Source organism: Caretta caretta, chromosome 26 (genome assembly GCF_965140235.1).
Source record: "Caretta caretta isolate rCarCar2 chromosome 26, rCarCar1.hap1, whole genome shotgun sequence".
NCBI lineage: Eukaryota > Metazoa > Chordata > Testudines > Cheloniidae > Caretta > Caretta caretta.
This window is the reverse complement of record NC_134231.1, coordinates 4,616,579-4,641,354: the sequence shown is the minus strand read 5'-3', so window position 1 is coordinate 4,641,354 and position 24,776 is coordinate 4,616,579. Positions and strand designations below refer to the sequence as shown.

Genomic DNA, 24,776 nt, shown 5'->3' with positions numbered 1-24,776 from the left:
CTAGGGACTCAGAGCTAGAGAAGTATCTGTCAGGCTTTAATTGCATGGCTCAGGGAAACAGATCTACCTGAGAAATAATACGATGTTTGATCAAAACATAACACACACTCCCTGGGTGGTGGGTGAGGCGTCCCTGTACACATCCATTCTTCTCCTGCTGTGGCTGTATTTGTGTGTGTGTCAGGAGCAGATGACCTATGCAAGCTCATGAATTGCAAGACTTAAACATCCTTTGGTGGGGCTGGAAACAAGTAGCTGTGCTTAAACTCTGTTTTCTTCCTGATCCTTAGTGGTATTCACCTTGTGGTCTGAAGAATGAGGATTCAGAACCCATGCATTTTTGTCCCTCCTAGTGTCACTGCAGTTTAAGAATATAAGAGCGGCCAGACTGGGTCAGACCAAAGGTCCATCTAGCCCAGTATCCTGTCTTCCGACAGTGGCCAGTGCCAGGTGCCCCAGAGGGAATGAACAGAACAGGGAATCATCAAGTAATCCATCGATGCCCTGTAGCCCATTCCCAGCTTCTGGCAACCAGAGGCTAGGGACACAATCCTTGCCCATCCTGGCTAATAGCCATTGATGGACCTATTCTCCATGAACTTATCTAATTCTTTTTTGAACCCTGTTATAGTCTTGACCTTAACAACATCCTCTGGTAAACAGTTCACAGACTGACTGTGCTTTGTGTGGAAAAAATACTTCCTTTTGTTTGTTTTAAACCTGCTGCCTATTAGTGTCATTTGGTGAACCCTAGTTCTTGTGTATGAGGAGTAAATAACACTTCCTTATTTACTTTCTCCACACCAGTCATGATTGTACAGACCTCAGTCATATCCAATGAGCTTTTATTCATATAAATGTCCAAGTGATGTCTAGATCATCCTAAGTTATTTAATATCCTGCAGCAGTGAGTTTTACCTGTGATGTAGATGTTAATAGGGCTGGGCAGGAATCCATTTTCCTGTTCTTTGAGAATTTAATATTTTTGAAAAAATTTCCTGTGCTGATTTGGGACAAAAAGTCCATCTCAAATTTCTGAAAAGAATCTTTTTTAGATCTGGTCAACTGAAGTATTTCAATAATTGACAGACTTAATTTAAATTTGACTTTTTTAATGTAAATTTACTAAAATTTCTAAATGAGAAGTAATTGACTCTCAAAATGAAAATTTCAGTTTGTCTAAATGTCCTATTTAGACCTTGTTCATCTCAATTTAAAACAATTTTTTTGAATCAGGTGCCTTGTCAAACCCAACAGTTTTGCAAACACTTTTCATTTTGACAAATTGGGATTTTTGTGAAAACGTTGTGAAAAAATTCCTGACCAGCTCTAGATGCTAACTTAGTTTCAGCATCCAAACTACTATGCTAACCATGTTAGGTGCCACCAGCAATGATGCAGCCCCACCAGTTGCTCACTAGTGTGGGGCTGCTCCTGAAGACACCAGGCTGCAGGTGTGTTTATCACTGTCATTTAACGCTGCTTAGAGGTGGTCTGTATGACACAGTGGTAAATACAGCAACAGCCCCCTACAGCAGCATGCCTTATTGTTACTTACCCCTGTTACTACAACCACCAAAACCAATAAAATACAGGAGGAGAATACTTGGCTTTGCTAAAGCACCTCCCATCTGCAAACTCACTGCAATTAAATTGCACTTCATGTGCCCCTGTAAGAGAAGTATCATTGCCAGTTTACCGAAGAAGAAACAGACAGAGAAAGGTTGTAGATTGCCCAAGATCAAGTAGGCAGAGGTAGCAACAGAACCTATGAGCCTTGATTCCCAGTTTCTTGTGCTGATCTCTCTCTGCTCCATTCTAACTTCTTAATTTTATTCCCTCAAAACTCTGAAATATTCCTGAAATTTCCCAGGCTTAGTTTCAGTTCTAATGTGAATGTTTATGGAGGACCCCCCCAATCACACAACTGTCCAAAGAAAAGACACTTCTTTATGGTTTGAGAACTTACTGCCAGACCGCCCTTCCTAGCAACAAACATTCACAATTTAGACTGAGATGTCTTCAGTTTAATTATTGTTTTACATAAAACTGTCCATCCCCCATCCTCAGGGGTGTGTAGGAAGCCTGAGACAGTCAGGAAAGTAATACATACAAAAATATTATTTACAGTGCAACATAGTGGGGAGGAGGTGGGGGAATCCAGACTGGATTTTCCACCCATCAGCCCCTCCCTCTCCCCAAACTTTCTGCCTTATGCAAACTGTGACAGTTCACTTTCAACATATAAAACAGAATATCTCAGAGCGGTTTTACTGTTTTGCGCAATCTGAGCTGGAAGGAAATTCTGAGAGGTGACTTTAAAAACAAAATAAAACAGCCTCCAACCTTAAATTAAAAATAATTCAAAAGAAAAACCTGCTTTGTATTTGAAACATCTCCAAACAATCTCCACCAGCTGCTAAAAGGTCTTGCTAGCCTGACATAAGAAAGGAATATTAATGTCCAACATGGGGCATTTCCCTGCCCCCAGCTGTGGTTCCCTAAACACCCCTCCCACTCTTGCAACAGTCCAGCTCTGCCAACAGGATCTAATCAGTCATGACATGCCCTCTGTGGCTTCTGTTTTTATTCAGGCCCTATGTAAACACTGACTATTATTTTTTAAGACAAAGAGATCCCCCTCAATGGACCATAGATAAGAATCAGTACTGTGGTTCCAGCAGTCAGGGGACAATTCCTGGCTGGCTGTAGTAGAGCTAAAGCTTTAGCCTTTAGAAGGGACCTATGGAAGAGTTAAGGCCCTAAATGTAAGTTCTGGTTTTGAAAGAGGGTTATAGTAAACCTATTAAGAACAGCAGTGGCAGGTAGGTTTGAACCACAGTCCCTGGGGGGTTGGGGAGGAGGCTCCTGCCTTGCTTCCCACCCTGAACGGGGTGGTCTCTGCGAGGAATATCCAGTTTCAGAAGCCTGGTGCCAAGGAATCAGACGTCCATGCAAGATCAGCTAGGAAGGGGCACAATTAAGTCTCCCAGGCCCTTCATGCATCAGCAGTTTGACGCTCAGGTCCCAATGATCCCAGAGTTGGGCCAACCTCTCCTCCTCCGTGTACTTCACGGGGGACGGAGCTTACTTTCCTCCTGCGCTCATAGCAATGGATCTGTCCCAGGGGTTACGAGGGGGCCATATGCCCATGGCAGGAGGTATCATGGGCTGCTGGCTTAGCAATCCACAGGAGAGGTGGGTGGAGGGGTTAAGTGCAGAGATCACCAGGAAATGGTCCGTCTGGATGGCTGTTTGGCTTTACGGGGGGAGAAAAGAGGCCCTCACACCAGCTCATCCAGGAGTGTCCCAATGCCTTGGTGGGGCTCCGTGGGGCCTGTGATGGGCTTGTTGCACATAGGACAGACACAGCGAACCTCCAGCCATTTCACTAGACACCTGCAGCCAAGAAACAGAGATGGAGGGGGTGAATTTAGGACAGACTTGTCCTTCGCCAGCTCCCTGAGCCCACTACCCTCCTCACTGCTGCCCTCCCACGTATGATATCATGGGTCCATGCAACCCAGCAGGCTCCTGCAACTGGCATGCGCCCAGCCAGATGGGAAGAGAGTCATTTCTCCTCTCTGTGCCCAGCTGTCCCCGTGCCTCCCATTCTCTCCCTTGCTTATCAACATGCTGCTGTATGTTACCCTGGTGCCCCGCCCCCCATCCAGGGATCCCAAAGCATGTGACTGTGAGAAGGCTCCAGAGGTAGGAGAGAGCTTTACCTCTGTTCCTCCCTGGTGCTCAGGAGCAGGATAGTCCCAAGCAGATCTCCCACCTCACCCTTCCCTAGTCAGTGCTTCTCTCTGAACACAGGCTTTGAATGGAGAGGGGGAAGCAGTGACTCTGTGTTTCAACAGGGATCTGTCCCTTCCTGGAGTCTGGATTCCCTGCTCTCGCTCATGCAGTGGAGGGGGCTGCAGAAATCAAGGGGGCCAGCTGCAAGTGCTGATTTAGAAACTCAGTCCGAAGGCCTGGAAGGGACCTCCCATGTCTTCCAAGTCTAGTCCTTTGCTATCACAGGCAACCCCATCATATAATCCTACTCAAATTTACCAACATCTTAAAACAAGCCCTGCACTGTTTATCCCCACTGCTCCTAGTGGGAGGCTGGTCCAGAGCCTCACTCCCTGGTGGCTAGAAACCATCTTCTCATGTGCAGCCTAAATTTATTCCTGGCCAGTTTACACCCAGCCAAGATGTGAATCCCCAAAGCAAAGACAGGCTGAGCCCTAATGATGGGAGGAAGTCTGTCCTGGCTCCCCAGCTGGGTTAGCATAGGGCTAGAAGGCAAAGGGGTGTAGCCGGGTGACTTGTGCACATTATTATCTAGCTGGCTTAGAGCTGCTCTGGGCATCTTTGCCATCCTGAGAGGGGAAAGGACCAGACATGGGGCCCCTTACCACCCAGGAGCTGTATGAGGCATGGGCTGGGCCTCTCTCCAATCATAGGCATGAGAGGCATAACTGAACACTGGGCCTTGGGCCAAGCTGGGGGCACGGAGCAGGCTCTGGGCTGTCCTTGGCAGCTACTCACTTTCTGTGGAAGGCATGTTGGCATGGCAACACTCCCAGCTCATCTTTCACTTTAAAGTCTTCCAGGCAGACGGCACAGGTCTGCTGTGGGGAGACAAGGGCGGGGGGGGGGGGGGGGAAGAGAAAATGAGCCTGCAGAACAAAGCATCACACCCCACAGGCACCAGAGAGCCCAGACGGAACCAGCCGCACACCATCACCAGCACCGCTTCTCTTTTGCTCCCTCAGCAGCTCATTTCACACAGCCAACAACAGCCCTAGGAAGGGAAGCTTGCTCACTGATAACAGGCTGCATCTGCACAGGTAGGGGCCTACCTAGCATCTTTGTCTCCCAGAGCCACCCAAATGACCCGCAAAAAGCATCCTCAGCATGACACAGGCCTTGTGTGGGGCCACACAGTGACTCAGTGGTAGTCCCAGGTGGGTAAGCTGAGCTCTCTGGGCTAGTGAATGTTCGTCTGACCTCGAAACCCCATCTTGTTACAAGAGACGAGTTTCGTTAAAAGGCATCTGCTCCCAGGCAGCGAAATTATCATAAGGGCTCAGGTCCTGCTGGACCTCTCTCTTATCCTTCAGGTAACAAGAGCAGAAAGAAAAGGGGCTTTGAGGGGGGCAGCAATCCCATGAGGCCTGTTCAGGTTAAAAATCAGAGTGGAGGCTGTCCTTACCCCATGCAAATTTAACTTCCTGGCATCACCTTTCAAGACCACCTGTGGGAGAAAAGGGAAAAGAAGGAGGCAGAAGCACTTATCAAAACGACTGGTGTGGTTATTTTTAACTAAGCAAATGTTGTGCTTGTGAAAGTTGTCAGCCTGACAGTGCTGGAGACAGAAGGCCTCTGTTTATCCAGAGAGCAGGCAGAGCACAAGTAGTAGCAGTGCTAACTAATAACGGGCACACAATTCTGCCAGTCTGAGCTTCGACTCAGGATAACCCCAGGACTGGGAGAGCGAGGCGGGCTCCAGGTCAGAACTGAAGTGCAGCCACAGAGCGGTGTGTGGGGAGCCCTGGCATGGAACAGCAAGGCCAGACTTAGGAACTCTAGGGCTCCCAGAGCTGGAAAGTAAGGGACCTGCAAATCAGGATTGAGGGGCATTGGCAGAGCAATGTGGGGGAGACCAGGCCTAGAAGAGAAGAGCAGGCAGCAGGTCAGCACTGAGGGGCATTGGCAGAGCTCTGTGGAGAGGCCTGCCCTGCACATTCCTGACTCCAGCCAGCAGTGACAGTCCCTCCCTCTCCTCCCCAGAAATAAAATCCTTTTGCTCCCTTTTGGACATTTGACCTTGGACAAAGAGCCTCTGCAGTGGCTGGTCTTTCCCCTGCAAGACTGCCCGGGGCCTATTCCCCTGTTGTATATGATTCCCATTGTAATCCTGACTGGCTTTTTCCCAGCACTGGCTTTGCTTTGGCTCTTTATTCAGTTCAGTGGCATTCTCCAAGCTGACAGCCCAGCACTAAACCACCCTGGGCATTCCCCTTCAGACCCAATATGCAGCCATGCCTCAGCTCTGTTCTCTGTAGGTTCTCAGATCCTATGCACCACTTGCGTTTCTACTCTGAAGGCCTGGGAGGTAAGCTCACAGCCTTGCACTGGTCTCCCGCTCAGGGGTGAATTTCACCCTCTTGTGAACAACAGAGCTGTACTGAGACCCTGCCTCTAGAAACGAAGGTCAAGCTATCTGTTCAAATCCAGTTCCAGGTCAGCAGTGACCTCAAGTTATTCCCATCGATGGCTTTCTCTGGTGTCAGTCCAGCTCCTCATAGAAAAGTGCATTGCTCACAATCCCCTCCCCTCACTAGCATTAATCTACATGCTTGTAAATATCATAGGCCTGCCGTGAAACCATACCGAAATATTTAGAAATTAGCCACACTTTACCTCCTTGTATCCAAATCTTTCACTCTGTGCCTGATGCCGAAGTTTGCTGGTGAAGGAAAAATAATATATTCTGTCATAAAACATGCTTTGTGAAAGTCAGTTGAGGCTGATAAGGTACTCAAATGCAAAACTCAAGCTCATAAAACTAAGGAAATACAGAGTAAAGCCTACATACATCATCCCACACAGACATCCCCACAGACACACACCATCTGTCCCCCCTCAGACCCAAACCAACTACAGTTACTGGGACCCAAATCCTCAGAGATATTTAGGAGGTTGGTACTCCCATTGATTTTGGGAGTTAGATGCCTAAATACCTTTGCGGATCTGGGCCCAAGGTCACACCCAAACCACCTTTACTCTGCCCTTCATTTGATTCCAGTGATCCTGTGGGATATGGGAATTTTCAGTTGGAGAGGACCAGGAAAGGCCATCAAAGCCTGAGCAGGACAATGAGAAGGTCAGAGACAAGTCTGCTTTCTCTGCTGAGCTATATTGTTGATGCAAATCTGATCTAACTGCACAAGAGGCATGAGGGGAGTTTGGCTTGGGGCTCTATGATTGGATGAGATTAGACTCAATCATGACCATCAGCAACTAAAAGTCATCACCTCCTGAAGGCTCTTTTGGATTCTCTAAGAGGTGACCTTTGTCCAGCTTATAGTCTGAGAGGTGCCTGTATCAAAAAGAAACATGGCCTGTTTCTCACTAAATGGCCCCCTGGCTTCTGGTTTCAGCAGAGAAGCCAAGAACTGAATAAGCCAAGGAGAATGAGCTCCCTTCTTCCAGCTCCTCCTGGAAGGGTGACCAAGGAAATAAAGGACAAAGCTTGTTGTTAAGGGACACCAACCCACAGAGATTTATTCATAGTGCAAAGTACATTGCAATTAGAGTGAATGGGCCTTTTCATAAGAGACTCTTGGGCAGTCAGTCCAGAACTTTTCACTGACAGTATATTCAATATTTTTTAAAAAAAGAATTCCTACACTTCTTTAAATCAGTTAAAAAAAATCAGATGAGATTTTCAGCATTCATATTTAACAATTAAGTAGCATTTATGAAGTGTTTCAGACATTCACCCTGGCACTTAATAACCCCGCTCAGGGAAGAAGCATCAGGTAGGAACAGTGAGACGTATGGGTGTTGTAGAGTGTTGAGCACTCATAATGGGAACCCATAAAGCTGGACGCAGATTTTCAAAAGCTTCCTCTGATTTGCGGAGTTCCCATGTTGGGGACCCCAGTTTGAGATGGCTTGTGCCTTTCAGACACACTGAGCACCTGCATCTCCCACTGACTTCAGCTAGAGCTATTAGAACCCAAAGTCAAGCCCAAGGTGTCTCAAGTTGGGCACCCGGTAACAGGCAGCTGAAGATAGTGGTCACTTTGGAGAATTTTGGCCTTAGTGTCTTATCCAAGGCCACAGACAGGAAGCCATTTCTGAGGTGGGACTAGAACTCATGCGTACCCAGCTCCCAGATTTGTGTTTGGACCATTATGCCAGGCCTGTCTATGATCCAAATAAAACTGAGACAACGTCCCTCCCTTCACTCCTCTGCAAGTGAAAGCAGCTGGCACACACACTGCTGCAGGGAGGGTATTTATTCAGGACACTAGTCTGCTGTTGTCCAAAGGCAGCAAGTTCATTCCTAAACAGAGCACAGCATCTCCCAAAATACCAGCAGGAATCAGAGGACGGGGCCCGATAAGATCATGCAGCCTGCGGCCCCAATTGTTTCACTTAGGAAGTAGTGAGCGCTCCAGGAAGCGCTGTATTTCCAGAGTTCTGCTGACCTGTCAACAGCAGCTCGGTCTGGCCCCAACCTCAGTCAGATGAGGGAGCAGGGGAGGGGGAGGCAGCACTGTCCCAAAACTCCAGTGGGACGTTACACAGGGTGATGACAAAAAGAGATCCCTGACCCAGTACAGGCATCGAATGGCTTGCTTTGTTTCTCCTGCACCCCTGGCTCAGGAAACATCACCCCCCAGTCCCACCACGATGAAGCTCTCGTGGAAAAGCCTCTTGGCTGAGGGATACCCTCCCACTATCTATGCTGAGCATCGCAGGAGCCTGGGAAGTCTGTTACCCCAGCAACTGAGTTGTGTCTATAAGCTGTGCTTCTCTTCCCCGAGCACCGCCAGCATCTTGCAAGCTGTTTGCCTGCTGTGCCCAGCCACAGATGGGGAGGGGCCTGGCTTATAGACACTCTGGGAGAAGGGAGGGAGGATGGGTGGGTGAGAATGTGTGGTAGGGCCAGATAAGACACATGCCCCATCCCCATAAGGACAAAGAGCTCCTCCCATCTTACCCAGAAACTTGTTTTATTTTCCCATGTGTTCCTCTCTTGCTTTGATTTATGCAGAGGGATTTTATTCCCCAGAGGACAGGACAGGATGCAGCACCTGGTCCTCGACAAGTTCCTGTTTCGCACCTGTCTGTATTACAGCTGGGCTGGGTTACCTCACTGCCCTCCAACCATAGAGCATTGCGCACATCTGCAGTCCCCCTTTGAACCCAGGAAGTCAGAGTAGCTGCTTTCCTCAAGTTGTTCAGGGAGCCAGTGTCACAGGATCACCCATTCACTGCTCTAACTGGATAAAGAAGCCGGGACTATATGGCTTGTCCTGGCCCCCCCCCCGCTGAATAATCACTGCTGACAAAAGGAAAATAAACCCCCATGTCCCTACATGTGCAACAGCCACCCCTCCCCATGGTTGACAGCAGAGCTGTTATCCTATAGTGCCCAGACATGGGGTAGAGGGATGGAATACAGCACATACTTGGCCAGCGTGTTACACAGGGGAGGTTCTTACTGAGCCATCTCCTGTGTGTATGACTGGCAAGCTGGGGCTGGCATGAGGCTGTATATTTATCTCTGTGGTTCCTCTCGCTGTATTCATGTCTCTCTCTCTCTCTCAGAATCTCCGCTCATTCCCAGCCTCCAAGTGAATGTTAGACAGCAGAGGCCTGAGAAGGGCCCCTCACACATACAGAGCATCCTTTATGTGCTGTAAGCAGGAGGGGAGTAACAGCTGCAGGAATGGCTTACTATCAACCAGAACAATTTCCTGGGCAGCCTGCCTCCCCAGTTCCCCACGCGTGCAAGCCAGAGAGACAACCAGGCTCATTATCCAAGCTGTAAAAAACCCAGGTCACTCAGTGCCTCCTCCAGACCCAACAGCTTATTCTTTTTAATTAATAATATTAACTAATTCAGTGGAGCGAGGGAGCAGCTGAGGGTGGGGGACAAGTTCCAGAGCAGGGCAGGGCAGGGCACGGCTGCTTGGCATGAGCTAGCACGGGGCAAGGGTACTGTGTCCACAGCGGTCTCTCTGGCAGGGTGGGCATCAGATCTGAGCCTGTGAGAGGCAGCTGCTGTGCTCCCTGCCCCCAACAAGATCCCACTGCAGAATCCAGAAGCTATGGGGCATGGCAAAAAGGCAGATATTACACTGCCAAAGGCTGCAGAGTTAGGTCACGGGGTACCGGGAGGGGACTGACTCCCCCTCTCTTATCGGGGAGCTTTAGGTTTCCTGAAGGTTTGATCATTCCCTTGCAAAGGACAGACGCTTTTAGATCCATCCCACACAGCACGTTACAATTGCAAGATTGAGGGGCACTAGCAGAGCTGGGGAAGCTGAGGGGGAGCCCAGGATGGAAGGGCTGCAGAACAGGAGGAAGGTGCAAAGTCAAGCTGGACAGGGTCTCAGGACTGGGACAGCAGGGGCTGCTGCAGGGTAGAAGTGAAGTACATTAGCAGAGCTGGGTGGGGCCCAGCTGTAGGGTAATGAATTCAATTTTTCACCAACCCACTCAAACTTTTCTAGAAATCCCAGTTGCTGCTAAACTCGAGAGTTTAAAAATAGCCTTCTTCCACAGGGAAGGGTAATGAAAAGACACATCCTCCCCCCTTCCCCTATAAACAATACATCAGTCTTGCTCAGTCACCTGAATAATACCCCCCCCCCCCTTCCTGCCACTTCCTGTTCTGCTCAGTCCAACTCCCTTACTTAGATGGAGCCCTGCAGAGACCAGGATCCTGGCTTGGCTTGGCGCCCTCGCAGGGAGTCGATTGTTTGCTCCTTGGGGAAACGGGGCGAGTGCTCTTGGCAAATGTTTCCCAGCAGGCTATGGACATAAACAGCAGAGAGGCAGCGGCAAGCAGTTGGCTCAGAGCAGGGCTAGACAACATGGTGCTGAAAATGCCCAAGCCCTTCCACATTCCCGTGTCTGCTGTGGCTACCCTGGGTGGAGGTACGAAGAAGGGGGGAGTTCCTTGTCCCATTTTTGCCAGCGCAGATGCAGCTTAGATCTCAAAGTGGGCTGCCAAAAATGGAGGCACCTAAAATCAGAGGCTGCTTTTGGGAAAAAAAAAAAAAAGAAAAAGAAAAAGGCCTAAATGACTTACCCAAGGTCTAACAGTGGCAAAGTCCAGAAAAGAACCCAGATGTCTTGATTCTCAGGCCTGGACTGAGACCACTAACCCAGTCTTTCCTCATGCTGTTCTGGGCATGAGCACATGAGTTTGCCTGGTAGTCCACACTGGAAAACACCCCTTCCCTTCTGCTGTCTCCCCAACATATTACTCGGCAGTGGGAGGGGCTTTATTTGAAGCAGGAGAAGCTGTACTGGGCCAATTAACAGCTGCTGTTCCAAAAGGTGACACATGGAAGGACCAGATGACAACAGAAGCCTCCATATGTGGAAGGGAAATTGCTGCTCAGAAGCTGCTTTTGATACTTGATTTGCTGGGGCAAAAATCCCCTCAATCCTACCAGATTATTTCCCCCGCTATCCTCTCCCAGCCCTCCTCCCAAACTCCATCCCTCCTCAGTGGAGAGCTTTCCCAGCAGTGCCAGACCTGGGTAAACATGGGGTTAATGCTCATGGATTTGTGACCATGACCAGCCATGACGCTCAAGGCAGACGGATGGGCTCTAGTGACACAGAAGAGATGAAATTATTCTAATAGGTTTAATAAAAATAATAGATCTCAGACTAGGAATGGAGGCGACAGGCAGCTTCTGGGAGGCTAGTCAAAGCTTCTAAAAATAGTTCCAGATCCTCTGATGATGCCATCTGCAGAATTCCCCTGGTGCATGTCAACACAGAGGTCAGGTCTGCAGCAGGTCTCTTCCTCCTTCCCTGGCTCTGTAACCCCAAACACAAATCAGCTATGCGTCTGGCAAGCAGTTGATTGTTTCCTCCTTGGCGGGGAGAGAGCTGGGGCGACTGCTCTTGACAAATGGTTCCTAGCAGATTACAGGGCGTACAAGGGTGGGGAAGGAGGGATGGTTATTTTTTAAGGGGTCACCCGTAAATACCACTGTGGTAGAATGACTGTATGATTGCGGTATGAATGAGGTATACGACAGCCTCCAGTTATAATTTGCAATGAGAAGGGTATTACTTCTGCTTCCTTAAAGGGACTTGGAGATCACAGAGCCAATGGTGTATTTTCCCTCACACAAAGGTCTGCAAAGCCCATGAAGCTCTTCACTGGTCTTATTCAAACCATATGTTTGAGGGCTCTTTAAAGCAAAAAAACCCAAAAAACAGTTGCAACAGCCCAGCACTCATAAGCAACCCTACAATAACAAATCAGAGCGCTCAGTGCAGGGCTCATAAGCAACCCTACGAAAACAAACTCCTGTGTTTGTGTGCTGGAGGAAAAATTTGCTAATGCAACATTTAAGGCATTTGTGGTAGCCAAGCAGAAAGACAAAGGAACATATAGATCTTTGTATTATATGTATATAAAAGTGACTCCATACAGTGGGGCTGTTCAGTGGGTTTGTCTGGGATTCACCCCAGGGGGATCCCACTAGGCTCAGTGATCAGTGAGAGTTTGAGGTTGCTAGGATTCTTCATGGGAGCTCTTAAAACAAGGGTAAGTTAGTCTGAGTCAGGGTTGCCAACTATCATAGATTTTATCATGAGTCTCAGGATTTTCTTCAAGACCCAGCTCCTGGTGACATGTGATTATGTGAGACTCTCAGCTTTCACCTAAAAAAATTCCAGTTGGTCCCCTGGGCCCTACTGTCCTTAGACCACCCAAAAAGCAGCTGGGGGTGAAACTTTCCCAGGCTGGAGCCCTGAGGTCATCTGATAGACAGGCTCCCCTGTATCCTCCAAGCCAGGTGCAGGCAGAGCCCATTGGGTCCCTAGCTCACCTGATGAAGTAGCAGCAGAAGATGAGGCTGAGCACAAAGACAAAGATGCCGGTGCCAAAAATGACCATGTAGATATTCAGCGGTAGATCCTGGAAGGTGATGGGAGGCATTGTGCACGATTTATTGGTATAAATCAGCCCCAAACCACAGAAGCATCCTTTGGAGAGAGAGAAACAGCCTTTAGAATGAAGAATGAAAGAGAGAAAATGGAAGATCAAATTTACCCTTCTTAGAGAAATGCAACTCTCTTTCCCCAAATTCTCTGCTTGGGGCACAGACAGCGCAATTGTAACCCACTGTAGCATTTGTGTTGTTCCTCTTGTTACATCCCCCAGCTAGACAGCCTGGCTCTTTAACTCAAGATGTAAAGATTAATGCTTCTAGCTTTGGAGATCCCCTTTCAGTTCCTGGGGTGTTGGCCATCACACTATAGTTATGGCTTTAATCCTTAGTGGGAAGGAAAGGAATCTGGCTAAGCTGGGCTCCAGCCACTGAACAGATACCTTCGTGGATTCTCCTCAGACACATCATGCACCATAATGGGTAGCTATGCAGAAGAAAGTGACTAAGAGGAGAGGTATACTGCAAAAGGAGGGGTGTTCTTAATTTGGGATAGCGAACAGCGGTGAAGACACAGCAAACCAGATTACCAGTTCAAATTTAAGCCTATAGGGCAACCTGGAGTTGACCCTGAGCTGCTAATCTGAGTTAAAAGCCGTATTGTCATGTCTCCACTGCTAGTTTAACCTGAATTAGCTAACCCCAGTTAAGAACACCCTTTTTTTGCAGTGTGCACAGGTTTGCAAGGATTAGATTAAAAAAAAATAAGTAAACGTTGATTTCATCACCCACATACAAACCAAAGAAAAGTTATTTCCACCAATAATACTACTAATTTAGATAGGCAAAGTAAGAAAATCCTGTTTAAGAAATTATTAGAGTTAAAATCCAGTGACCTAGACTTTTGAATTAGGCTGGTTACCAATGGACTAGTGAATGAATAGTAAAAACGGGTCAGAATTGACCTAAAGAGATTTACTTTGTATTTTTTGGCATGTGGCGTTGACAATTTGTGTTTTAACAGTTTATAAAGCTTTAATGTTTTGAATCTCAACATCGATGGTCATTAAATAATGTTCTGATGCCCCCCCCCCCACCATAATTTCTCACAATTGTGAAAATTTAAAATGGGTAAAAAAAGCTTAAAAATCAGCCATTGATTCTTATTTGTCAAAATTATAAACAAATAAAAATCAAATTCTGCCAAGCCTAAGTGCAGGCATACCCTATGTAAGAATGGCCTCTGCTCACACAGCATCTCTCTGCTCCCCGTTAGTCTGAGTCCTCACGGCTGATTTCACTGCCTCAAAGTATGCTTTCACTCCCATTAGCCTTGTGGGGCCAACACTGCCACAGAAGAGCAAACGGGAGTCTTGCTCTGACACAAGCATCCACTAGAGAGGATCCAGTCCAACTGCAGAAACTTTATTGTGGCTTGTAGAATGAAGGACCCTGCTCTGGAGCTGTGAATGAGTGTGTGTGAGAGAGAAAAGAAATAGCCTTACTATGTCCTCTTTACAAAGTCTCTTTTATGGCCATTGCCACATCTTTAACGCAATACCTTTATCTCCTGGAGATCTTCCCCCGGGAGACTCGAGACTTGTTAGGGCTCCTTGGGGATTGCCTTAGCTGAAGGCCACCTTTGTTCTACCTCAACTGGATTCTTGGTGTGACACTGTTCTTAGCACGTTCCCCTTGACCCCCAAGGCCAGAGATTTCAGTTCTGCAAGTCAATCTTTGGGTTTATGTGCACTGGAGACTTGCCCTGATTTCAGCAGCTGGTGAAACCCTCCAGCTTAGATGGGATAAACTGCTAAAAGCCAGTTTGCAGAGGTTAGCTGCACCAGTGCAAATATTATGGTTATTCGTTTTTATTTGTATTGCAGCAACACCTAGTGGGCCCAATCATAGACAAGGGCTGCACCGGGCTAGGTGCTGTACGAACAGAACAAAAAAAGAGACAGTCCATGCCCCAAAGAGTTTACAAGCTAAACAGCAGCTTTGCTTGTCTATACGAAGGGTTCGCACTGGTGCGGCTACACAGCTGTCTAGAATCAATGCAAACCTCTGATGTAGAGAAGGCCTTAGTTTTGCATCAACAGTGCAGACGCTCCAGTGCAGTCCTGCAGAATGGTGAGTGCTTCTCTGTCATAGGTGCTGTCAAAAGAGGAGCAAAGGGGACACCATCCATTTGCTTCTGACCTATGCTTTTCTCAATCCCAGGGGAAACTGATTTTTATAAAAATGATCATCCTCCTTCAGCATCTTGGACTAAAAGCATCACAGCCAGGAAGCCAGGCTTTGGAAGAAAGACAAGCACATACTCTCTATCTCCATAGAAATACACAAACTCCCTTCCTAGTCCAAGGGCACAGTAGAAAAATGCTTGAAAAACAGGGACAGTCAGCATGTGTCATTCCAGCCGTGTGTTAGCGCACAAGAGCCAGAAACGGAAATTGACTAGATCCTTCACTAGATTTCTGCTTCCAAGCCAGGAGTGGGGACACACTCAATGGGCCTGCTCCAAAACCAACTGAAGTCAAGGAGATTTTTTTCAATTGACTTCAGTGCTCTTTGAATTAGGCCCAATATGCCCATGTGTACCCAGATAACCTGCAGAAGGATTGCATTGGTCAGTGTATCTTGGTGCTAGAGGGTAGGATGGGATTTTACTTCTCTATCCAAATACATTCATAGGCTTGTTTCCTTAGGTTTTGGAAACTCACAGGACCCACCAGGGATGCATCTAGTTTGGGACTAGAGCCAATGGCAAAATCACAACTACTAGTCCAGAGGCATCAGCCCAGGAGTCCTAAATGGGGCACAGCAGGCTCTGGTAGGAGGGCAATGGTAAAGCAGGGGATTATAAACCCAACCCTCTCAAGGAGTGGGGAGAGAGATGCAGTTCAAACAAAGAGAAGAATGCAGGGGAAAAAAACCCAAAGCCAGTGCAGACTAACTCCCCTGGAAGCTGTTAAAAAACAAGATTCTGCCATGAAAAGGCACCGGCTTTGTACTTCAAAATAATGCTGACCGAATGAAAAGGGGAGCTTTGATTTCATTTTAGATCGTGCTCAAATGGGAATTTAAAAGGACAGCAGTCTCTGAACTGAGGCCCCATCTGCGTTCTCAAGTGCCTCTTCCTCTCCCCTTTCCGCTCCAGCACCCTGTGTCCCTGCTCTGCTGAATCTCATTAAAATCCTCCTAGAGAAACATGGCTTTAATTACAGCCAATTAAATCCCCCTTCCCTCCCTGCAGCCTCTGATAATAGGGTGAAATTTCCCCTCTGCTATTAGAAACAGAGAGGGGCAGGGCAATTGGTGGAGTTGTGGACAGTGGCGCATGAGCACAGAAGTCACAGGAGAGATGCTTTGCATGCTCCAAAAGCAGCACCATCTCCCTCCAAACCAGACTCCCATAGGAGCAAAGCAGGAGGCACGGAGAAGCGGAGCTACAGCTGCCTGGAGACAGTGGCATGTGTCTAGTGAATGGGGAGGGGTCTGTGAGCTGGGACTCCTGAGTTCTAGTCCCATCTCTTGGAGGGATTGTGAGTACAGAAGGGGACTGGGAGCCCAGGCTGCTGAAGTGAAATCCTGGCCCCCTTGAATTCAATGGCAAAATGCCCGCTGACTTCAGTGGAACCAGGATGTCACCCTTGGAATCCACTCCCTGTTCTTCGACGCATTCACTGTATGAACTTGGGCATGTCACCTCACCTCTTGTTTTACCCATCCATTAGATAGGGATGATGCCACTTCCCTACCTGCAGAGGAGGACTGTGGGTTGTGTAATGAACAGCTACAAAGTGTTGGACAATCCTGGGATGAAAAGTGCTACGGAAGTATTATTAATTAATTGTGCTGGAAATGGCCCACCTTGATTATCATACACATTTTAAAGAGAGTGGTCACTTTGGATGGGCTATTACCAGCAGGAGAGTGAGTTTGGCGGGAGGGGGGGAGAGGCGGAGGGTGAGAAAACCTGGATTTGTGCTGGAAATGGCCCAACTTGATGATCACTTTAGATAAGCTATTACCAGCAGGAGAGTGGGGTGGGAGGAGGTATTGTTTCATGGTCTCTGTGTATATAATGTCTTCTGCAGTTTCCACAGTATGCATCCGATGAAGTGAGCTGTAGCTCACGAAAGCTTATGCTCAAATAAATTGGTTAGTCTCTAAGGTGCCACAAGTCCTCCTTTTCTTTTTGCGAATACAGACTAACACGGCTGTTACTCTGAAACCCATTAATTAAATAGTAGTTATTCAACAACATTCAGCTCTTCCTGTTCTGAAGTCCCAGACATCCCCCCATAGGAGGTATTTATTAGTTCGGTAGCACAGTAAGCATGCACAATGCTTGTAAACACATGAACACAAGGTTCCTATCCTAAAGATCTTACCTTCAAAGACCAGATTCTGCAACCCCTACTCACATTGCTGCTGCAGGGAGGGTCAGAGCCAAATACTATAGCTAGATGGATAATTATATGTTTGGTACTAAAATTTGTAATGATACAAATCAAGATAAGGGCTGTCAAAGTTCATGCTTCAGGGAGTAAACTGATCCTTCCAGGGGTCAGGAATGAAACTCCATATACCATCACCTTTGTGTACTGCTAGCTAGGAGCTTTATAGGGCATCTTTTTTGCACTGTTTTGAAGCATTGGGTATTCATTGAACCTGATGGAACAGTGATCAAATCTGGTATGACAGGAAGCAGGTTACTTGACTGTATGGACCAGTGGTCTGTTCCTGTATGGGAGGGGACAGGATACTGGGTTATATAGACCAGTGATCTGTTCCACTACAATAGGAAACAGCATTTATCATATTGGGACAGGCCCATCTAACTCAATATCCTGCCTTTTTTTGTATCAGAAGAAAATACATCATCTATCTAGTCTCCTATGCCACTTCCTGTTGGACTGAAAAAGATCATAAGCTCTCTTGCCATACTGGAATAGAGCAATACTCCACATTTGCCAACATCCTACTCTCTAGATCATCAGGGGCAGGAAAAGAGATTGGAGAGAAGTGATCTCTTCTCACTGTTCTGAGCAAAACTAATCAGAAATTATCAAAACATGATTAAATCACCCATCAAAAATAATGACACAATGGTGGTACCCATTGTGGCCATATTTAACTTAGAGTCCTCATTTGGGTTGTAGGCAGTGGAGCAGCTGTTACTGGATACAGGAAAGCCCATTAGAAGTCACCCCCAAACAGTAATGACTAAAGATGGTAATAATGGGCCATGCATACGTAAGAAACAGGATAAAAAAAAATAAAAGTACACAACCCAGCAGAAGTCTACTTTGAAGCAGTGAGCTATTTTTAGCACCTACTGCAAAGTGCTAGCCACTAAATCCTGGCAGTGTCTCTGTCAAAGATTTTCAGACAGAATTTGCTACCCAGTTATATGAAGTATCTCTCTGGCAGTCTGAGATCTATTAGCAACTCAGAGGAAGGATATGGTTAAAGTCACTAGACTAGGAAGCAGGTGATCTGGGTTCAAGTCTCAGATCGGTCATAGACTCACTGTGTGATCTCGGGCAAGTGACATCAGGCTATGTGTTCAGCTCCTGTTTTCATGCTTCCAGACAGACTTCAAAGAGTTTGGACTCCCCTCTGGCTGGGGAGTTGAGTATGAAACTCCCAGCTCATGGCTTCTCTTGCCTTGAACCCTGAAAGTGGTGACTCTAAAGGGGTTTTTTTGCATCTGCACAATGTAAAACAAACACCTGGGGCAGTTGCAAGCGGCCTAGTTGTATGGCAGGTTATCATTACTCATCTAAAGATGATCTGGACTTATGAGCAAGCCTCTTGAGTAGTTAATTAATCACTCATTTATGATGGGGTGGGAAATCCTCATCATAAATAAGTGGGCCCAGAGCTGGACTCAAAACGAGAGAGAAAAGAGAAATGAAAGCCAGCTACAGGGGATCTTGATTATGTGCATACAAAGACAGGGTGAGCTAGGCAAGGACAGTCCATATAATAATAGTAGTACCTGGCTTCTTATTTATGAAGCCCAGACAGACCTCAGAGAGCTCTTAAGCATTAATGGTGTCAAAGTGAGCTTCCCAGCAGGCCTTCACCTACACTAGTTTTAACTGAGTCAGGGGACCGGATACTAACGTTGTTCCAATGTGTAGTCTAGATGGGACCTTGCCTTTGCTCCCTTTGGACATGTCGATAAACACACACCCTTGCACAGAAGCTCCACTTCTGGGAGCACATTTCCCTGGTTCCAGTATGGCCCCATGCCTGGGGACAAGCGTAGGAGAATCATGCTCTGGCTACTGACTATTTTCCTAACATTTCCCACTGGTGGCAGCAGCAGTGGGAATACTAGGGTGCACAAGGCACCATCGGCAGCTGGCATTTAACCACCTTGCCATCAAGACCTGCTCCAAGCAGGATGAGTGACACAGTAGTTGGAACGCATGCCTCTAAACTAAGATTCTCACTGGAACTAGCAGTGGGTGTCAAAACTACAGTAGCAACAGTGGGAAATTTTAGGAGAGAAAGGAGAAAGAATAAAACCTTAGTAACTATCCCCCCACTCCTGTTCTGAAGGAAGAAGGGGACCTTGCTCTCCAGCGTGCTCTCTAGCCACAACACAGCTAATTTTAGATGCACCCACTTTGCAAGTATCATTAAAAACAGGCATGTAGAACCCAAGAGATCCAGTTAGAAATGCCAGAAAGGGAGCCAGCCAGACTTGGAAGTAGTGTCCCTTTCTAACAGCAAACTAGAGTCCTAGGCTTCATCTAGACTCCGATTTTAAAGGTGTGTTGTTGGAGCATGTTAGGTAAAGTTCTAAAAGTGTAGCCTAGCCAAGGCAGCATAACCTTTGACACATGCTAAACTAGTTGAATAATCACCAAGGCTCCTTCTAATTCAAACACCATGCCTTTAAATTCTAGCCGAGACAAAGACCTTGTCCACATGTACACCTATGTTGGTTCACGTAAATCCACTTTAAAAGCAATTTAGATGAACTGGTGCAAACCCCTTTGTAGACTCTTATTTCAGTTTAAGAGTGATTTATTTAGGTTTATCTTAAATTAATTAGGATTAGGTTTAGGTTTAAGGTGAAATTAACGAAACCCTTCTTAATTTGAAATAAGAATATTGACGTAGGGGTTTGCATCGGTTTAAGCAAAATAGCACATGTTTGTGTATAGACAAGATCTGCACTTGAACTTTTTTAACCAATCATCCTCTGATGAGGAAAGCTCCCCTCATGATGTAGAAGCCACTGCTCCATTTTGCGGAGGAAAAGCTTACATTTGTATAGGGCCACCACAAAAACAATGAGCAGACAGCAATAATCTAATCTGTTTCCCAGAGCTGTGCTGACAGATCCTGGCTCACAAACCAGGATGCAATGAGACAAGCCATGCTAATTTTCAACATTTAAAGGCAACACAAGGAATTTTTAAAAAATAAAAATTTGTTTGAGGAGGTTAGAGGAGACCAAACTTGTTAGCACAGGTGGGAAATTTTCTTTTTTTCCCCCCCAAGAGATTCTAAGAGAGAAACTACCGAGAAAAAAAACAGCACTTGACACTGCATCCGATGAAGTGAGCTGTAGCTCACGAAAGCTTATGCTCAAATAAATTGGTTAGTCTCTAAGGTGCCACAAGTACTCCTGTCCCTTCAAAGTTACTTGTCAAGGACAAGATTTGCATTTGCTAGCACGTATTTAGGCATGAGATCATACAGAGTCTAAGTGCCAGATTCACTCCCGAGCAATCCCAGTGAGAATGATTTTAGCCCCAGACATGTATAGGCCTGCAGATGAGAAATGGACAGCAGAACCATTGCAGGATTGGGGGCCTATGTTTGCAATTATAGCGGTATGGCAGGATTTCCATTGACTTCGCTGGGTGCAAGAGTCTGCATGCACTGCCTCAGCCGGAAAAGTGCAGATGCCAGGGTCCAGCCACACTGATCAGAATCAGGGCTTTGAGCAAGTGGAGGCCTTTGAGCTAGCCTCACCCCACTTACTGTTTAATGAGATGAATCAGAAACTCAACCAGCCATTAAATAAACATCACTCCCACCCCCCCAGTAAATAAGGTACATGCTCCACATCTGTAAACAGAATGCAACATCCATTGCAGTTCTTGCTGTGATGCTAGAAGATTTTTAAACACGTGCATTCCCCCAAACCAGTCATCTCTGTACCAAGCAGTGCACAATGGGGGTCATGGCATCCCTCCACATAAAGCTACAGGTAGGTGGCTCGTTTGACCCTCATTTACCCACTGGTATCTCTCTCTCTGACAGCATATAAATATATAATTCAGTATTCTGTAAATAGTTCAACAAGAAGCAGAATATTTGATATATTTATAAATAAATAATGGAAGTTGGAACTCAAAAGTTAACTGTAGCATGCACAAGTTGCTACAAAATATTCAACAAACCTTATTTATGTTGAAAGGTCAATTTGTCTATCAGCGTTTAGGCTTCACACACCAAGGCCCCAATCCTGCCAACACTTATGCTCATGGTTAACTTTAAGCACGTGAGTAGTCCCAAAATTCAGAAACCAAGGTGCCTAAGATTAGTCTCCTAAATCCATGCTTCAGTTCCTGAATAAGAGTGGTCTAGTTTTCAGCGTTTCCAAGCATCCTCAGCCTCTGAAGCCAATGGAGCTGGGGGTGCTCAGAACCACTATATCCCAATCTCTGTTATTTTTTAGGAGCCTAGATATGGATGTAGGAGGCTAATTTTAAGCACCCAGGTTGGAAGAGGAAGCCACTGGTTGCATTATATTTCACTTCAAAGCCTGCAGCTCTTTCAGAAATTTAAATAAAACTGACCTTTGTTACTCAACTATGGCTTAATGATAGAATTCCCAGCACAATTTTGAACTACTTAGTCATAAAAAATGGTTTATTATTTTTATAAAAAACTCACAAATATACTTGATTTTGTCTTCATGTCCCTTTTGTATGTTTAGCACAATACAGTGGAGATACAAGGCCCTGTCTTGAGTCCTTTTTTAAACAGGTTTATTTCCAATTTGTGGCCCCTTGAAAGAGGGAATTTCATTATAAGCAGCATCAGAAATGAATGCATAGCAAATTAATTTAGTAATTGGCTTCTATTCACTGGAGCTAAGCAGGATTCACTGTACTTGAAATAAACTGATTCTCTTCCCCACTCCCCTTCCTTTTCCCTTCTATTGTCTTTGAGCACATGGCCAATCGACTGTGTGTGTGACATGTGTTAGTTAAATTTCATGAAACTATATACAATTAAGGGAGGGAGAAACGCAATGCAAACTAGGCTTAGAACAAAAGCCTCTTGAAATAATTGATCCAAGCTCAGCCTGAGTAGGTCCAAGAAAGGATTCTTCTTGTAATTAACCACATTACATACAAAGAGCATATACCATCTGCTAGCTATTAAAACCACAACATCTCTCTCAAGAAAAAGGAAAAAAAAAAAAGAGGAGAGAGAGGAATCAGACTAGGAAAACAGCAGAAAAGGAATAAAAAGTTTCTAAAACTAAACTTAAAAAATTTCTATAAAACTATTTAGAATTGTATTAAAGGAACTTTGATATTTAAAGACAACAGAGACCCCCTTTTTTTTTTTTTTTTGGTAAAAGAAAATAAAAAGCAGCAGTATAAGCAAATCTAATTTGGTGGTTGGGGGGAATTGGATCCCAAAGGTTTGCTGATCTTTATTAGCCACAACAGAAGCTAAATGCTTCAAGAGCAATACCATATTCAGCTTTGTTTTTAATGGAAGCTGTGTGAATGAACTGGATCATCCCAGTAATTGTTTAACAATATTAAAATTAACCATATTCAAATTCTTACTATAAACTCCAATCATAAATGGATGAAGGGGGAAAAAAAATCTCAGATCGACATGAACAAGTAAATTTAACAATGTGAGTGGGAAATATATACATTTTAACTTAATAAAGCTGGAAAAATAAATCACTAGCAAGGCCAGCTTTAAACACACACACACAAACACAAAGTGGAAACAAAGCCTGAGCTTGCATCTCACATGCTTCAGCAGATCTCTCCCACTCCAGATCTGTAAGGAAATGACAGACTTTTTTATCTCTTTAAAATATCTTTGGATTTTGTTTACAGAGTCAGTCTGCCTTTATAAATAGGAACAGCTTCCCACTCCACCATGTAATACAATGAACTTGAGCACAGCTGGTGTCCATGTGGGGAGGGGAACCACTTTCTCTCAATACAAGGAGACTTTGCATGCATGCACACACATACACATACAACTAGCACACACGTGCACGCACACACACACACAACCAGCTACTCACCGTTACACCACTGAAATGGGTGCATCAATGAGTCCCAAAGTCCTGCAAGGAAAAGAGAAATAGAGAAGAGGATCCTTTCACTTGCGGGGATGGGGAGTTTAGCAGCCCTGGAAAGAGCTCTCTTCTCGCTACCAGCAGTCCAGGAAACAGGCTTGGTGGGTTTGTAAGTGACAAAAGAAAAATCCCAGAGCAAATAATGATAGAATTGCAGAGAAGGAAAGTTGATGGTTTGGGTAACAGGGGCCTGTTAGTTTGCTAGATCCTACAATTGCAATTTACAAGCAGCTCTTGCTTAGGGATTGTCTCCTACTCTCTGATACATTTCTATAAGGCTTAGAGTGACAAGAAGCAGCCTCCCCCTTCTAGCTTGTTAGCCACACACAAAACCAATCACAGCCTGAACTGCATGCCTCATTAACATACTTTCCTTTTAAAGGGTTGAGTGTGATAGGCTGGCTTTGAAGTGTCTCTCCAGCCTATGGTTTTCAGGCAACAGGCAACGTGTGGTTTTCTGCATATGGACTTAACTAATACAATGTAACTTTAAATTTATTTTCAAAAGTCTGTTAGTGAACTCAAACACAGCTGGGTTTGTCTTTCACAGGTGTGAGGGTCATCAAAGAGTCTGCTAAGAGTTAATGATTAAAGATGCATGTTTCTACAAGGGAGCTAGTCTGCTTTTTAGGGCATATACATCCTAAAAAGTAGAGTAGCTCCTCTTATTCCCTTTGAAGGTCACAAATTACAATACTTCTTAGCATTTACATCGGGCTTTGTATTGCCACAACATTGTGTTAACACTAATTAGACCTCACTATACCCTTGTTATGTAGAGATTGGGAAATCAAGGCTTGGGGTATAATGGAAGTTACTTGTCCAGGGCCATGCTCATGAAATCAGAGGTAGAGCTCGGATTAGAATTCAGGAATCCAAGGCTCCTTACCCTGGGATGAGGCCGTTGGCCCACGCTCAGAGTAACTTCAGTGTGGTGGAAAACTCTCCTTTAAATAATAAGTATATTCTCTCTCTTGAGCCCCAGAAATCTTTATGTAGCTCACAGCTTTGTGTTTCACATCCATTGCCAGGCCTCCTCCAGGATTTGAATCCAGGCCAATCACACCCACAGGCCATTTAATGTGCATAGCCATAGCTACAGGTGGAGGAAGAAAAAGTTTGAAAGGACGTGAACTGTGAACGTCATGCTTCAGGGAGTAATCCAATCTCTAACTGATGGTGGATAAGAAAAGACTCATATGCCACAATAATCCACTATGGGGTTTCTTGTCCTGCCCTCTGATCAATTGGTACCAGCCATTACTGGAGACAGAATAATGGGCTAGGTGGACAACAAGTCTGATCCAGTTTGCAAGTTCCTATGTTCCTCTCTCTTTTTCCTTATGGTTTTATGGTATGGTTTTACAGTAGTGGTGGATGAATACCTAAAAAAAAAAAAATCCGCCCATCTCCATTTATAAATGAATTGGCTGTGGTGGTGTTCACATCCGTTAGTGTTTTCTTTCACTGATATTCCAGCAAACATGCTTACTGGCTGGAATGATCCTGGAAATAAGTGGCTTTAAGAGAGTATCAGAGAATAATCTATGCAAACCAAATTTGATGTATTTGTCAACATGAATCTCAGCAACAGAAACCTGATTTTAATAGTTACACTCATCCAATCAGGGAAAGAAACAATGCCATGTGATCTATGTGTCTAATCAGTACTAACCACCACAGCTCAGTTTGTGGATCTCTGAACCTCATCAGTTTGCCTACGATGGGCCCATTTGAAAAAT

The 24,776-nt window shown here is 45.7% G+C and overlaps 1 protein-coding gene across 2 annotated transcripts; it reads right to left on the bottom strand.

Moving 5' to 3' along the window:
* Nucleotides 1-828: 828 nt before the first annotated feature.
* Nucleotides 829-23,360, bottom strand: RNF122 (ring finger protein 122). 2 transcript variants are annotated; one of them, XM_048829213.2, is made up of 6 exons: nt 22,981-23,352; nt 12,594-12,750; nt 6,418-6,463; nt 5,207-5,248; nt 4,540-4,622; nt 829-3,399 (listed from the first exon to the last, which is right to left on the bottom strand). In XM_048829213.2, exons 1-6 carry the CDS (start codon nt 23,003-23,005, stop codon nt 3,285-3,287), a joined length of 468 nt encoding a protein of 155 aa, XP_048685170.1. In that variant the 5' UTR covers nt 23,006-23,352; the 3' UTR covers nt 829-3,284. The 2 variants fall into 2 exon arrangements, with proteins under 2 accessions (XP_048685170.1, XP_074979521.1); XM_075123420.1 differs by lacking the exon at nt 4,540-4,622 and having other exon boundaries at nt 22,981-23,360.
* Between the last annotated feature and the right edge of the window lie 1,416 nt (nt 23,361-24,776).